Genomic DNA, 17274 nt, shown 5'->3' with positions numbered 1-17274 from the left:
TTTAAAATGTATTTATTTCCCAAATGAATATATCATTTTCAAAACAGGATGACAAGCACATAAAGTATCAATAATTCTTGTTCTGTAATCGTTATTGTCATGGAACCAAGAAGCCGAATCCACGAGAAACAGACCAAAAAGCATCAGCATAGGTGACAGATGGTCTTACCATCACCATGTCTCCAGTGAGAGAGTTGGCCAGGTCAGTTACGGAGGAGTGACCATCAGCATCAGGGGGTTGGCCCTTGGGGCTGTTAGCTGGCTTGTTGCCCCTGTAAGCAAAAACATAGGTTGACCCAGGAGGAAAACAGTGAGGACATGCACTGAGAAGCTAACTCTTCTCTCGAAAGAGAGAATGTCTGAGCACACGGGGAGTCCAACCTCCACCTGTTTGGCGCTTGAAAACTGCCTATCTGAAACAACCAATTGAGTCCAAGTTTGCTTTGGATAGATGTCACTTCAAAGTCGATTGTGCTTTCACTAGCTATCATGAACGAAGCCAAAAAAAAATCTGCCAAAGATTTCACAGATTAACAGCGGGCGCTAGAACTGAGGGCATTTGATGCGGTGAGTTGTGTTTGATGAAACTTGGAATCTGAGATGACTATACATATGCCCAGTGTGGCAAACATCCATATCTCTAACAAGGAAGTTACCTCCACTAAGTAAACAAACACATTTTCAGACAGAACACAAAAGAGAACTGCTAAATTTAATTTGATAGAAGCCAATTAATTATCATGAGACCCTTGTTCGCTCTGAAGACATTAACGAGACACACGTGTATAATGACATGTATAGCAACATGACGTTACTATAAATACAGTAGACAGACATGTATAGCAACATGTAGAAGACCAGACGTTTAACAGGACAGCTGATGTCACAGATGTTGAAGAGTTTGTGTTTGTGTGTTTAAATCTATCAGTTATGAGGAATCTGCATCAAAAACAACAAAATATTGATAAAAACATAAACGAGAGAGCAGAGATCTCCCATGGCAGAGCTGGTACTTTGGTGCAAATGTTAATAGATGTTAAGTTAAGTTCCTTCACACGAGGATTATTGAAAACATAACGTTAAAGTGGGACAAACATTCTGGGAGAAAAACCTCTATGTTCATACATCATGAAAACAAGAAAAATCACAAAGTGTACAGAAAAGAAAATAGTAAAAGAAGACAAAAAATTAAAAGAGAATAAATATTATGAGATTAAAGAAAGCATGAGAAAAGATAGAACAGGAAAAGAGCCAAATGCAAAAAGTCCTGACCAATGTAATGTGACACATTGGACACACAGCACTCCATAGATGACTGGTCAAGGCACATGGAGAGACTGAACAGCAAAACACTGTTAGGCAATAAATGAACAGTAAATAGAGAAGAAAAACAAGAACAGAAACACAGAGAAACAGGAACAAAATGAGCAGAGAGGATGCTGAAGTTGCAGACACACACTGGACAAAAAAATCATAAAGACTGTCGATAAAATAGAAGGTTCAACAAGGAATGTGAGAAATAGAAAAGCAAGCTGAAAATTATTTATCTGTATAAGAAGAGATAGCAAGTATTAATAGCATGAACAGTGAGGTTACGAAAACCAAAACCAAACAGAGAGTGAGATTGTTACAAACACCAGCACATTAGAGAGAAAAAACAGAGCTGCAAGAAAAGATAGGGAATGAAGGAAGGAAAGCCTGGAAACACAAGAGAGGCTTAGTTTGGTCAGTCTGATAAGTATCAAAGAATAAGAGACAAAATTAAAGAGCTATGCACGCACAATATCTCTAACAGGAGACAAAAGGGACAAACATGCTAAAGGGAGAAAAAGAGCACAGAGAAGAAAAGAAAAAGACAATAAATACAATTGATCACCAGGAAAAAAGAGAGCAAGAACCATTGTTCATTACATGGAGAGCTCAAAATAAACGATAGATGAGATATAGTATGAAAGAGAAATAAGGCGTAGATATACCACACAAAAAACATAATATCATTGAAAACACAAAAAGAGACAAATAGTAAGAACATAGGAAATGCACATTTAGAGTGTTACAAAAGAGGGCGTTGTTAGAAATGAACTAATAACTACAAATTATATAAGTTTCTGTAACTTTATAATCTAACCTGATTTTCCAACCATTTAGCAACACTCTAAAAGTGTGGACTGGGGACAAGGGAGCCAAAGCACGAGCTGGCATTGGCTACATGTGCATATATAATATATGCAAGTAGTTGTCACTCAGAGAGTGAAGGCAATGCCTTGGACGGGCAAAAAACAAGGAGCCCATAGAAAGTCTGTCTGTCTGGCCAGCATTCTCTGTCGCTGAGAGAATGTATGTTTCAGTGGTTGTACTTTTTGTTGGGCACTCTTAACCGCAAATTTGGATGAAATTTAATGTTGAATGCAATAATGTGTACATTTTTGCAGAAGACAAGGACAGAACCGGGGAAAATATACTGACAAATAGACAGACAGAAAAAGCAAGCAAACAAGACAAGCAAACAGACAATCACTTCAACCAGCAAAGGAACCAGAGCGAGACGGGGGGGAAGGAGGGATGTTAACCATTTCGAGAAGGGAAGGGAATATTCATCAATTGGTGTTAGTTGTATTAGTTGCCAAGGGAGGTAATTGCATTTTCAGGGGCCTGTTTTTTTTTTTTCACAGAGTCTAAACTGCAGGCAACGAGTTTGAGAGGAGAGGAAAAAGGCTGGGTACAACACTAAACCAAGATCTGAGGATCAGCTTAAAAAAAAAGAAGCTCTAAAGCAAGGAGAGAGACTTACGGTTTGAAGTAAAGCAAGGCACCTCCCTCCTCCTCCACCTCCCAACTATCGATGGGGGAGTGAACGTCTTCAATTATTCATTCTCCTTCATGCTTCATTCAGGGGTTCAGTGCATTCTCAGGTAAGAGCTAGTGCAGCCAGGGGAATGGCCTTTCTACCAGCCCTGCTCTACAGCACCTGAGGTGGTCCACTGCTCCAGCGCTGCCTCCGGGCTGTTTAAACAAAGCGGCTGGGGCTGCAGATTTGTTGCAGGAAATAACTTAGTTCCTCCAGATCGCACAGTGTATCATGAATTGCAAATGAAGATTGATTTCAGGTTTTTTTTTTTTAATCTCTAAAAAAGCAATATTAATTGTGGCAGATGGTAATACTACAACTGCTACATTTGGGTGCCAATGCTTTTTCTGTCTGACCCCTTGGGGGTTGATATGGAAATTGATGTTTTGAAGCCTGCAGTTGTCTACAGTATCCAGTGGGAGGCAGAGTGGACTCAAGTTCAGATCAAATTCTCCCACAGCTAAGGCACAGAAAGTGGGCTGTTGGCATAGCAACGGCTCTAGAAACATAGACCATACATATGGGGGTTTGGGGTGTGTGTGACAAGAGGTTGTTGGGAGTGGGCACAAAGGACGGGTGTGTTTGGAAGGGAGTGCAGCAAACAGGCAAACACACTGAGAACAAAGAAGATAAGGTATAGGATATATGACAGGTACGGGTGAGAGCCTCGCAGACACACACATTCACATGAACACATATATGGAGGCAGGCAGGGCCACTTTGGGTTTCACCGTCCTGTGATACTATCCTGTTTTGTTACCTGACTGAGGGCCAGCAGCTCGAAGAAGGGGGGAGGGGGGGGTAAGACACTCCACTTCTAGGCTGGAGAGAGACGCGAGAAAGAAAGCCCAACCCAGCCCCCCACCCCCACCCCCACCCCTCCCTTTTTTTTTTTCAGACACTCAGACTCCCCACCCCTCTGCAAACATGTCACACTCAAACAAGCACGCTCGCCTGAGACCATGAAGTGATGTATTTCAATGTCTATGCTCAATTTCATAGCCGCCCACTAGATCTATCATTCTTCTGGGGCCACAGCATACTTCCCAGGATCATACACAGTCAGAACCACAGCGCCGAAGCACGACGCTGCTTACATAACTCATCATCCACATGAAACACATGTACATTCACACTGGAGTCAGCCAGTCGTCCCTGCTGCTTCACTTCTCAGGCTACGACCAAAAAAATTCTGCAGCGATATATATATAAATATGGATGCTTTCACTGTTAACTAATTACTTCCTGCGTGTTGGAACTGGAAATGAGTCTAAAATAGCATCATTTACTGAAATCCCATTTCAGGAAGAAGCAACAAGGGAGGTGCTAAATACTGCCTTCTGTGTGTCTGCTTCTTTCACTGAACTCCAAATGGAAAAAGAAAAACCACAGAGTGATTCAGATGGTGCCAAATGTTGGTCCTGATTTTTTAAAACACTGTTTTATGTCTATTTTACTTTTATTAGAAGCCGTATTTCAGATGTTTTTTAACCTGTATGGTTGCCTTCTGAAATATTGAAAGACACTGTGAGCATTGCAAACATGATTAGTTTCAAATCCAAAGATGAGCTTAGTGTTTACCATATCTATAACCATTCAGAGCCCTACCTCCCTCCCTTTATGGCCCCCCAATACTCTGCAATTTAGCATTCATGTCTCAGAGCTCAATTAAACTAACAAACATATTCAAGGCAATTTCAGCGATATGAAATCATCAAAACATTTTAAAAGTCCATTAAAATTTGCAAACACGAGCCTACCAAATGTTTTGGATCCCGATTAAATTCATAGATTGCCTCTGAGGTGGAGGCTGCTGCAGATGTGCCACCTGTTCTGAGGCAGGACACAGGAGTCCCAGGTTAATGCTCCTAATAGCTTGTCTCCCCAAACGCCATCCATCTATGTGGATGTATGAGATGAGCATGTGTACCAGGATGTACCTGCTGGCTAGAGTGCTGGCTTCAGCCCCGCATAACGCATGGATGTGCAGAATGCAATAAGTACTCCCCCCTATTGCTCTCTTGGAAGGAAGATGGATTTGCACTCTGAATTTTCTCTCATCCTCCCCTGACATATGGATGGATGGATGTATGAATACACCCCCCTACCTCCTCTCTCTTTGTGACTTTTTTTTCCGCCTTACTTCTCCCCCTCTTTTAGCATGTAACTGAATGCATCTCCGCATTCCCCCTGTGATGATGTGGATGAGCACGGTGGCCACAGGGAGCCAAAGCCTCGGGGACAGTCTTAACCAGGCCCCCTGAAGACTCTGCTGATTAGTCGGGCCTGTAAAGCCCCTGTCACAGGAGGAGCACTGTGTCAGACTAGCAGAGCATAACATAATCAGTTTACATGTTTATGTACAAACACACATAGATTATATTATCTGGAAGCATTGTAACAGGAGGTTTCTTCTATTGTCTGAAAAAACAAGACCCTACACGACCACTAAAAATGTATACGGTACTCTCTATACATGTACGTGACCTCAGGACGACCTAGCATTACATGCTATAGCCTAAATGCACCATCCTCCACCACATAAAGGATAAACTCCTCCTACTCAGACTAATGTGGTTAGAGCTCAAACACATGTTAAATAAACACACATTTATATTGATTTAGGTAAAAGGTCATAACCGCCATCCGCTGTTTGTCTTTGCCTTTCATGTCAAGTTAAGCAATGTAATAAGCTCATAAATTATGACACAATATAGCCCAGTTGGCAATTAACAGACTCTCAGAGAATCTCACTGAGCGCATTACGTCTTTGAGGCAGAGAAACATACATCTATATCTATAAATATCTGCAAGATGTATTCTAAAACAAGAAACAACTCCACTGGCTTACACAAAATGATGTAACATGCATGGATGAATAATTGAAGGACCACAGGCAAGTGGATTGAATGTTAATGTGGCACAAGTATACATCCCGCCTCTTCTGTCCCGAGCCTCCGTCCTCATTGGGCCGTTCACTTGCCGCTCAGAGAGAGATCTAGATTCAAAGCTCTCGGGGATTCATGGCTTCTCTTTATAGCAACACTGGAGGAGAACCTACAGTATAGGTTCACTGAATCGCGACAGAATTGTATGAGTGAAGATCAATGAGGCATTAACGAGCCACTCTAACATCCTAATTAAGCTTTCTAAGCTCCACAACCTATGGATCCCCGGGATATAAACATCTTAGCATGTGTGGCCCCAGAATCAAATCAACAGACAATTTTGTAATCCGACGGAGTTCCTCTGCTATTTCATCGTGCAACATCCCCTCCCTCTCTGCTCTCTCTCTCCTGAAAATGTGTTACCTTGGTTTGAAAGTCTCTATCACTTCCACCAAGGATGGTTCAGTTCGTACTGTCAGTCTGCCCCTGCCTCACTTCGTAAATAAATGGTCACGCACAACACCTCTATCTCATAGATTGCACACGCAAGGTCAGTGAAGGAGCATAATGACTATCACGCACTATAACACCTTCTCATGGCCAGTGGGGATAGAAGTGTGTTTGAATGGCTTGCCTTCAACTATGGCCGAGCAACAATGACGCATTAACACACTGCTGAAGGGTAAATGAAAAGCCTCTCTGTTGTTGTTTGTCCCTTAAGTACTTTACATACATGTTCCCATGACTGATATTCTTTAGCTAACTATAGTGAAAACCAGGAGTATTGCTGTTTCCAGTGGTGGAAGAAGCACTCTACTCCACTCATTATATGTATTAATACAGTACATAATGTAGAAATACTCCATTTTAAGTAACAGTCCTGCATTAAAACTCCTACTTTAAGTCCTCTTCCACTCAAATATGTGTTTGCTCATTTTAATTTCACTAGGATGTTTGAGCTTCACTGTGCAGAATGATGAACATGCAGAGTTTGACTAGAAGGCTGTTTTCACATTCATCTGATGAGGGGTGAAAGTTTCTTAAGTGCTCGTCTTAAATTGGAGTTTAACGTGTGTCATTTTAAAGATTCTAATGAGGTAATTGATATTTTTTATATATTTTTATGTTTAGAAGTTATCTTTAAGTTAAAATACAGAAATATTATCAGCAAAATGTACTTAAATTATCAAAGTAGAAGTAAATTACATTATTATTAGATTGTTAATGCTGATGAATCTATGTGTGATAGATATATCATAGATATTTTTGTGAAGTATTGGATAATTTTACCTATTTGGGCTTCAAACAACACTTATTTAAATGAAACCATTTAAGAAGGTTAGAGTGGAAATCAATATTTGGTGGAACTGCTAACAACTCATGATAAGGGGCCCCAAATCAACACTGTTTTTTGTGTGTGTGAGGGGACCAAGACAAAAAGGCTGGAAATCACTGCAATGGATTAAGGTTTAATGTTTCATACAGTGGAAATAGTGATCTAAAGTACAAGTACCTAAAATTGCACTTAAGTACAGTTTCCACTGCTGGCTGCTTCACTAATGCAGAACACCACATACTATACAGCATCTCTTGTGTAGAGCTCTTTGCTATTCATCACGAGTGGAGAGATTTCACTTTGATGTGAGCACTGATGATGTTAGCGTTTGAGAGTCACATGACCTATTCACATTAGCTTCAGACGCTTAATGTTTGGTTCAAATAATTTGCCAGTGATATGTTGCTCATATGTTCAATTATGTTTAATAAATTAATGAGGTATAACATAAGGGATGCAGATATGGAGATGAGTGATGGGCACATGAAGGACATGTTTGATGTAAATACACAGACTGCGATGATATAGCTATACATGGGGGGTGTGGAGGGCGAGGGAAGAATGAAAGTGCAGCTTTGTCTCCGACTCGAGGCAGGCTCAAGAGCCCCGTTTAGAGTGAGCAATATGCCAGGAGCTTGATTGATTAAATCATGGTCAGACATCTGTGAAGTCAGCACTAACACCACGGGGAATGATAAACTCCCAGCAAGCTTACACCTTGCATTTCTAATACACTGTAGATTTATGACGTTTATTTGAGCCTCTAAATTTAGCAACCAATTAAAGTGTGGCTAAATCATTCATTATACATTTGAGATTGTCATTTATCATGAAACAAACAAAACAATAAGTGGCTCAAGTGGAATTAGTTTACAGCAGAGGACGGGGATAGACAGGAGCTCACTAAAGGGCTGAGACATCCAAAAGCTTTCATTATAGTTCAATGTTTTGTTTTTTTTACCTCCAACTTCTCTATTGTTCACAGACTATAAGCTGCCAGTAATTCTGTTTTGACTGAAAGAAATTAAATGAACCTCAGGTTAATCTTGAAAATACCACAATGCACTCAATCACCGTTAATCGAGGTGAGTCCTCCTGGCCGTGTGCTGGACCGAGCAGCCTGCGGTTCCTGCTTGCTGTTTAGTCTATTAGTTGATTTCACAAGTCATTTAAGGAGGTTTCCAGGTGAACACAGAAGCTGGAAAAGCCAGATGTAATGTGCACAGCAAATTACACAGAAAATTGCACTCCTCGGTGGCCCTACGACTTTCACACTAATCCTGAACAATAGAGATAGTTTTGATGTTCACAAAAGCAACATTCTTACTCGGAATACTTTCATGCTTGTTTGTACCTCTATGCAGTGCTGTGCTGACTTAGGGAAAAGGCCACATAGTGCTTGGGGGAAGGAGAATAAAATGAGGCGACAAACCAGGAGTCAAATAAAGTTCACTTTGTTGTTGACTTAGCATAGCTGTAGAGGCACATTTTGTATGATAAATAAAGTTGCTTATTAGTTCAGGGGAGAACAACTGCCATTGTGCTGAAGACATCAGCAACCCTGCTTGAGATGCTCTTTGATTAAAATTTAATGTTCAACATATATGTGAAACTAAAATGTCTCCAGTTGGACAGCCCGCATGTTCAGCCTCATAATGCAGCTGTGCATGCACGATAAGAAAAAACTGTTACCATCTGCATTGTAATAGAGCTCCGGTTTTAAATCATGCGTCAAATTGATGAAACACTTGTGAATGAGGAATAATTGGTGTGACGAGTAAATCAGAATTTGTTCACCCTCCCCTGCCATTTTATTTTAAGGTGTGTGTCTTATTATGTATCTGCAAATTGTCTCCAATTTGTCACAGAATCAAAGTGAGGTTAAAACGGCCTAATTGGACTGCAGAGGAAATCTAGTGTGTCACATCTGCCTTGGGCTGGACCAAACACAGAATTTCACTCTGGCTCTGTTGTGTTACACACTGGCGCAAATAATCACAACTGCCATCCATGGCTGAATTGAACAACACGAGCACAGTGCGGTTTGAGCTGTTTGTTTCACATGGCACTGCCACTGTACTTGTTTGTCAAAGTGTTCCACAAAAAAAAAAATGCTCCAATTCCTAAACAGAATGCAAAACCAATTGCTTTTGGAAATAAGAAGATGTGAGTATGAGGGGTGCATCCTTATGGATTGGTGGAAATATTTTGGCTTCTAGGGTGTAAGGTGGCTGGCAAGGAAAAGGTTTATTTTTAGCAGCATGTTTATGTAAGTGACTAACATGTTGTGGAATAATGAGGAGGCTCTCTGGGCCCTTGGTGGAGCTACAGAGACAGAACTCTCAGAGCAGCAGAGGGTGATTGAAGGAAGCTAATGAGCAGGAGGGAAAAAAAAGAACACACGAGTAGAAAGGACTGGGATAATAAAAGCATGAAAATTCAAAAGGAAAAACGACAATTACCAATGGGAGGTCTCTGTAAGGCAGGAGTGAAATACAAACAAATAGAGATGAAAATGGTGGAGGAGAATGTCATTGCAATACGGAAGATAATTATCATGGTCAGAAAAAAGAGACCACTGGCTTGTGAAAACACTGTTTTATTCGATTGGCTGAAAATTTACCCCTAAAAGCATAAAAAACGGACTGAAGCACCAGTAGGTGCAACTGAGCATCTCACTGCTGTGATTTATGAGCTCATTACGGCTTTACATCTAACATCTAAATTGCTTTATATCTTAACTCATTTCAGCATCATGGGCATTTTTTCTACATTTGGTAGTGTAGTCAGCTCTCATTTTTATTTCTGTAATATATAAGAGTTTAGAGCTCTGGTGCTATTTCAGGTAGAGGTCTGTAGCACTATGCAGTTAAGTGCAGTGACTCACTGAAAACACTACAAAACAAAACTACTCTCCTCTACCTAGATGCTGAAATCATCTCATGTTTTTCTTCAATATTATATCCTTCACATCCTCTCATTTGCACCTCATTCTCTCTCACCGCACAACAAGCACTCTCATATGTTATCCGGTACCTCTTCTCAGGAGGGGGCTCCTGATTGGATGGTGGTGCTGCCTGCGCTGTTTCCTGCAGGTCAGGGATATTGGCAAAGTCATCTTGCTCAGCCACACCAATGGCCAAAGCCAGGACCACCATCTTCCCTTCACTGGCTCCCCATAAAACATAAAAATACGATAAAAGATAGAAACAGATGGAAAGAGAGAGAGAGGCAAGAAAAGAGAACAGATGCAAATGATAGGGGGGAAATCGAACATAAAGAAGGTGTGGTGCAGGGGGGAGAGAAGAAAAGAGAGGTCATTTAAGGTGATAGCGAGGACAGGAAGCAAAGAGGCGGCGGGCGGGACAGTATCATATGAGAGTAAACAGAGGAAGCAGTCAACAGAGAAAATTGTCATAAAGGGAAAACACCACGTAACACCCCAGCAGTAAACACTTTGTCCAGGGAAGGATATTATAGAGAAACCTTACACTGAAAGGCCAAGTTAATAATAATATAATGATTTTAATGAAGTGGTGCTGACAACAGGTGCAGGCTGTGTTCACATCACGCAGACAACAAATAATGAAAGGGAACTGCTGGTGATTAGTTAATGACTGTTAATGGATGTGATATTCAGCAGCTTGCACACCAGCTTCCACACATGTGAAAGGTATGTACGAGCACACACACACACACTCACCAAACACTCCACCCACACGCAGTAATTTATCTAGTTATTTAACCTGCCTTCTGCTTTCCCTCCAGACTCACCTTTCCCATCGAACATGCCTGTCGTCTTTCTCCAGAGTTAAGATTTAATTAAGCCTCATTAAGAAGATCTGGACTAATTGTTTCTATTTGAGTGACACAGTATCTTGAGGTGCTCGCTGTGTGTCACCGTTTTCTGGGTCACTGCTCTCTCACTCTCCGTGTTGCACTCTTCTCATTTCGTCGTCTCTATTCTGCTACGGTTCCCTCTTCAAATCCTCCCCTTTCCCCCTCATCCCTATCCCTCTACTCTTAATTCTCTGCTTCCTCATCACTCCCTCCTTCCTGTCACACACACCCACGGTTCTATAGCTTAAGCCCCTGACGCCGTTACAATACCTCAGCTAAGAAAATATGATCCTGACAGCTTGTGGAAAGATATCACCCTGAACTTCACAATTTCATCTTTCTTACACACCACTGAAAGCTCTTCTTGTAGCACCATAAAGCCCTGTTTAATAGTCTCCCTTTTGTACATCTATAGTGTCTAACACAACCTCATAGCCCTTTAAGTTAATTATATAAAAGTATATTTTATTTTTATATTTTTCTCAAACAATTGAACTGTCAATGTTTAGGTGGGACATTTCAACCTTTAATCCATTACTTTTAGCTAACTATTTCAACATTTTATCCATTTACTGTTTCATCTTCTCTGCTTGTTTGCTATCTAGTTTTCATACAGTCAATTGCAACATGTGGTGTTAAGGTGTTGCAGCTAACTGAGAGCTAACTTTTTAATCTAATTGTAATTTCTATTTTTTTCAAATTAATTGCGCTACTCCACAATCTTTCCCTCTCGCAACTGCTGAAGTACCTCTGGTTGGGAATCACTGTCTATAATACATAATGTTATAGTGCTTGTATTGATATTATAAGTATAATGGTTATTGGATCCCTCTTCTCCCATCACCTGTTAAGTATGGACATTTACACTCAAGAATATTGGTCAAACACTTCAATCAATGTGCTGAACATTACTGAAATGGAGGCGAGAGAGGGAACAGACATTAACGACATCAGGATAAATTATTGATTTTAAGCCAAAAAGCATGAAGACCAATCTTCAAAGAGATCCATTTGGTCAAATGGTTTCAAAGGCTAGATATCTGTGTCAATGACATCAACACATTCACTCAGCAATGATTCACCCAGATAGGGAATCTGGCCAAGATTGAAATATACTGGCTTGAACAATGGGTCATGTCTATTACTGGACCGCTCTATCATAAATCATATGAGATGTTGCTGTTGCAGGGAAGGAAATACAACAACAATGACCTCAATTTCACATTTACAATGATGAGTGCTACAGTTGACTATTATGGGCAATATTCTCGATGACCTTGGTGGGTTGCATGTGCTACATTGCTAATGTTCAGTTAGCCAGTGGCATTAGTTCAGCTGTGTCGTGCTCAAATGCCCAGAGAAGCTCTAACGCACATAAAAAAGAAAAGCTAATGGTGTAAAAATAGATTCAGTGTAAATGGACATTAAACACATGTTGTACCTTGGCAGTGTCCTTCCTCATCCCTTCATCACCTCCCCCCTCCCGCCCTCCTCTTCTGGCCTGAAGTAACAATATGTCGTAGAAGTAATGGTGCTGGTGACACAAGATCAATGCTTCAGGGTTAACACAAATCTACACACAGCTGCTTAACCCCTGTTCTTATACTGATGTGCAGTGACACGTGGACTGTGTGATGTACACACAGTGACACACATGTCAGCAGGCTAGCAGCAAAACAGACACACAGTTACTACTAGCGTAAAAGTTACAGTGACACCAGAAAAAAGAGGTGCCATTTTAGCTGCAAATACTCATGAAATATGGATTAGGCTTACTAGTTTGTCTCCTAAGCAGGATATTTAACAGTCATTCCAAAGGATGGCTCCGAAATAACATCATGTAATTGAATGGGATGGTGTGAATATAAAATATATTGTGACTTTTCATGCCACCATCTCATGCATTTAATGAACTAGCACCACTGGCTCTGTCCTGTAAAGACAATTGCAGAGGACAGGCTGAATGCCATCCAAACAGATGTTACTGTTTAGCGGAGCATACACCGTAAACATTGAACAATTTATCACAGAATGGGATGGAAATAGCCTACAATATGTCGCAACTTCCCTGCCATTTCTCATGCACATGATGTAATTCGTTTTAGAATTAGGAGAGAATTTATTTTTTAACAGATCTCAACTCACTCATTTCGATTCATCAGCTCTGTTCATCCATGTGAACAAATGTGGAAAATGATCATTGCTCATGATGTATTGATTCATTAAACATTCGGTTTCGGTTGAGATTTAAATGATCATAAAATATATGAGGTAACCAGATGTACAAAATCTAATAAACAAAATCTATTCTTGTTAATATCAGTGAGTGACCTACAGTGTCTTGATAAAATGAGATGTTAATCCATCTCCTACACAAGGCTTAGAGATAAAAGACAACAGCTTATTTACATTTAAAACTCTACCCCATTAACATTTATATTATAGATTTTTCCAAATATGCCAACCTGTGGCTCATGTACTTTCAACTTCATCATCATAAATTAGCATGATTATCATTAACTTGGACTTAATTGCCTTTGTAACTGTATATAACATTAAATTATAAATATTAACTTGCAACTAGAAGTTATTGTGCAAACAATGTCTAAACTTTCTCATACAGCCATGAACCATAAACACAAACACACGCCTACATTACACACACATACAATATATATGTATGCACACAAGCACTCTGACAGAAGTAATATCCTTCCCTGGATATCAGATACAAACTGAAAGAAAACCACCCAAAGAAGAGACATGGAACAGTAATTGACAAAGGTAAAAGTAAAGACAGATTAGTTAGTAATTAAACATATGTACTGTACATCATAAACAATTTGATTCTGAGAAATTAAGCATTGCAGATGAAAACAAAGAGATACCTTAAACTAATGTATAAAAGACCTATGCAAGCATACTAAGACACAGATAGAAACAGAGGTCTAAGCAGGCAACTCTACAAACGACTCCACAAACATTCAAATGAAGAGTGGTGGAGACTCACAGGAAGGACTTGACGTCCAGGCCGCGATTCCGGATCTGATCCATCATGTAATCCCAGCTGCCAGGACTGGCACGTGAGCGCCCTCCTGCTCCACCTCCCCTATAGCGAGAGGCACCTGCTCCTGCTGGGCTGCCCCGTGCACCCCGGGGACCACCTCGTGTACCTGCACCCCCACCCTCACCACCGCTGCCACCTCCCTCTCCTTTCCCAGCACCCCCACCTCCCCCAGGCTGTCCAGGTGCCGTGTGTAATTGTCCCAAACTCTGGGATGTTGTGGGGGGATGGCCGAGACCAGGGCCTGATGGGTGGATGAGGGGCTGCTGGAGGCTCTGCTGGCGCAGCAGTGTCCTAGGCCGGGCCGGCCCAGAGGGGATGTGCTCCAAAGTGGATGCATAGGATAAGACTGGATCCCCAAAGCTAGGAGGGCAGAGGAGCAGGGAGGAAAGAGAGCGCGAAGAAGGCCACGGCCGGCAGAGGACAGGATGGTGGAGAGGGGAAAAGGGGTCAGAAGAGGAAGAAGAAGAAGAAGAAGAAGAGGAAGAAGAAGACACAGTAGATGTAGAAGAGGAGCCGTGGCAAGAGGAGGTGAGTTGGTCAGAAGTAGTGAGGTCAGGAGATGAGACGTAGAAGAGAGGGAAAGAATCATCAGAGATGACACAAGGTGGCACAGGGCAGTAGGAAGACACATCAGAAGAAGTCAGGTTGACATCAGGATAGAGACAGGAAAGTTCATCCAAACAGGAAGTTGATGATCGTGAGGGGGAGGAGGAGGAGGAAGGAGGAAGGGTGGTATTTGACGACAAAGTGGAGAAGGATTCAGAGGGAGGAGCGTGGGGAGGTGGAGACAAGAGGAGGAGGAGAGAGAAAGAGAGCAACGTGAGGCAGCAGCAGTAACAGCAGTAGCAGAAATAGCAGTAGAAGGTGCAGCCTGAGTGATCGCTGTGTGCTGTGTACTGCTCATAGGGCGGCGGCGGGCAGCAGTGTGCCAACTGTGAGCTTGCCCTGTGCGTCTGCGTCAGATGTGCATGCACCTTGCGTGTCTGCGCGGTCTGAGCGTGCTGTTTGCATGAGGGTGCGTTTCGAGTGGGCAGCGGTCGAATGTGCACTGTCCGCACGGGTGTGGAGCGGTTCTGTGCCACGTGACCGCGTCGAGGCGTGTGCGTCGAGGTTTTGCAGCTTCCAGGCCTTCCTGATAAAGGTTTTTTGGTCTGATGAGAGATCCCCATTTCCTCTATTCGTCAGTCAACTTTTTCCATCTCTGATAGCCTCTCCTTCTTTCTCTCTAAGTCTTTTTCGTCTTTTAAATACATGCTGTACCTCCAGAGACATCCCAACAGCCAACCAAGTCCTACAGTATGACTCCCTCCCTCTGTCAGCCTCTCATTTTCCACTCCTCCCCTTGATAAATGTGGTTTAATTGGCTCATTGCCTTTCTTAAAAATGTTTTAGTAGTCACATCTACATAAAGGTGTGTGACACGTTATTACTTACTTATTCTTACATCATTTCTGTGTTTTGTGAGCCTTACAGAATCTTGCATAATCTCTTTTATATTTTTCCACTCACTAAATATATCCTCTTCTCTCTCAGATCGCTGTGTAACCCAGACTACCAGAATTAGGTCATGAGAGAGCTTTTCACATCAGTTACGTGCAGTTTACTCCGTTTTGCATTACTTCATCTAACACAATTTTGCATGAGGCTTTTAGCGTGCTATCAATCATATTTAACTGTCACAAAAAAAAGATAAAAAAGGGTATTTGAGGGTTTTGCAGAAACGAAATATTTCATGGGCAAACACAGTAGAAAAGGAGAATATGAGGAGTGGCTTTACACAGCGACAGAAAGATGGAGAGAGCGATGGGAGCGATAAGAGCAGAGGGTGACGATGGAGGAGAGACAGAAAATGGGGTGCGAGACACAAACACAAGAGACACAGACACTTATAGCAGCCTGAAAATAGAATCCAATTATAGACAGGGGGCAAAAAGAAAGATGAGAAGAGGAGAGAAGGAGGGACTGAGGAGTGAGGTAGTGATGAGCGTAAATGTGTTGTGGAGGAAGAAATCACAGGCACGAGGTGCCAAAGGAAGGTGCGAAAAAAAATGAAGAACCGAAAATTAACTGCCTCATTTACAACGCTCTGAATATAGACCCTAAATCATGTCATACGTCATGGCTATGAGATACATGCAGTCGGAGACCAACATGCAGTTCACATTTCAGCCTAAATCTTAATTAAAAGGAGGGCCGGCAGGGCGTGACGCATTATTTCAGTCAGTGTGTGTGAAAATGAGACTATTTCTGTGTTGGAGTTTGGAAAGACACACTTGCAGGCGATGCAGTTCCTCACATAAATAAATCATATTTTTGTGCAGATTCATACAGTAGACTCTACTGTGAAGGTGGGCCGGCTGTGTCAGCTGACGGTTTGAGTCAGTGTGATACAGCTCGGGCAGCTATTGTTATCTTCTCATGATGACGAGAGTTCACATTTCCCCAGAGCTAACACCTTGATATGTGCCCACAAGCTCACCTTGACACCCCAAGCTGCACTTTCCTTCCTGCTGAACTTCACCTACCTTCCTGTTTCTACTCAGAACTGATTCATTCATCTAATAATAGCTGCTGCTGAGGTAAAAACGTATATTTGCATAGTATTGACATGTTTATTCTGCTGAACCGTGACTGAAATGTTCGCGTTTTTTCTGCCCAGTTCTGAACTCACTTGCTGGGTCTCAGTCCTCCAGACTGCATGTGGCCCTGGACGGTCTGCCACCTCCCGGCCTTCACTCCCTCTGTCATCATGCTCTTCACGCTGTCGCTGCGATAAGGCCCCCCCCCATCATCCCCATGCCCAGTTGCTGCCCCCTTCTGACCCCCTGACACTGCCCCACTAACAGAGAGTGAGACAGAGTGGGGAGGTACCACAGCAGACAGAGGGCGTAGAGAGGGAGAGTAACGATAGGCAGAGGAGAAAAAGACCAAAGAGTGTGAGAAAGACAGACACAACACACACACACAGGAAAATAGATTGAGCAACCACATGGCCAAGGAGGTGAGACAGATCAGTAGAGTGTGTGAAGGGGCAGGTCTAGTTTTCCAGGCCAAGTGAGAGGCAGGTGGATGAAAAGGTCTGGAGTCCAGTGTGTAGAAAGAGAGGGGATGGGGAGAGGAGAGCGGGGGGGGGGAAGAGGAGGAGGAGAAGAAGAATTTACAAGGAGCCTGTGGAGGTTGGAAAACCAGAAAGTCACTCCTTTGGGTCTTGAGGACCAATACTACAGCTGCCAGCATTCACTAGCGGAAACAGTGTGTGGATGCTGGTCATTTAGTTCTCATTCTCTCATTCATT

At 42.1% G+C, this 17274-nt stretch overlaps 1 protein-coding gene across 6 annotated transcripts in view; it reads right to left on the bottom strand.

Moving 5' to 3' along the window:
- LOC121897036 (rabphilin-3A-like) overlaps positions 1 to 16734 on the bottom strand; it is a 32400-nt gene extending 15666 nt beyond the window's left edge. For all 6 annotated transcript variants that reach the window (XR_006096169.1, XR_006096171.1, XR_006096167.1 and 3 more), the window contains exons 1-3: positions 13923 to 16734; positions 10109 to 10240; positions 170 to 272 (exon numbers count right to left, since the gene is read on the bottom strand). Coding sequence is in view for 1 of the 6 variants with exons in the window: in XM_042411286.1 (XP_042267220.1) it covers positions 170 to 272; positions 10109 to 10240; positions 13923 to 15148 (1461 nt within the window). In the remaining 5 variants the exon portion in view is untranslated. The remainder of the gene's footprint in view (positions 1 to 169; positions 273 to 10108; positions 10241 to 13922) is intronic.
- Positions 16735 to 17274: the final 540 nt, after the last annotated feature.

Source organism: Thunnus maccoyii, chromosome 5 (assembly GCF_910596095.1).
Source record: "Thunnus maccoyii chromosome 5, fThuMac1.1, whole genome shotgun sequence".
NCBI classification, from domain to species: Eukaryota; Metazoa; Chordata; class Actinopteri; order Scombriformes; family Scombridae; genus Thunnus; species Thunnus maccoyii.
Note: the sequence above shows the minus strand (reverse complement) of the source record. Positions and strands in the feature narration are given on the sequence as shown.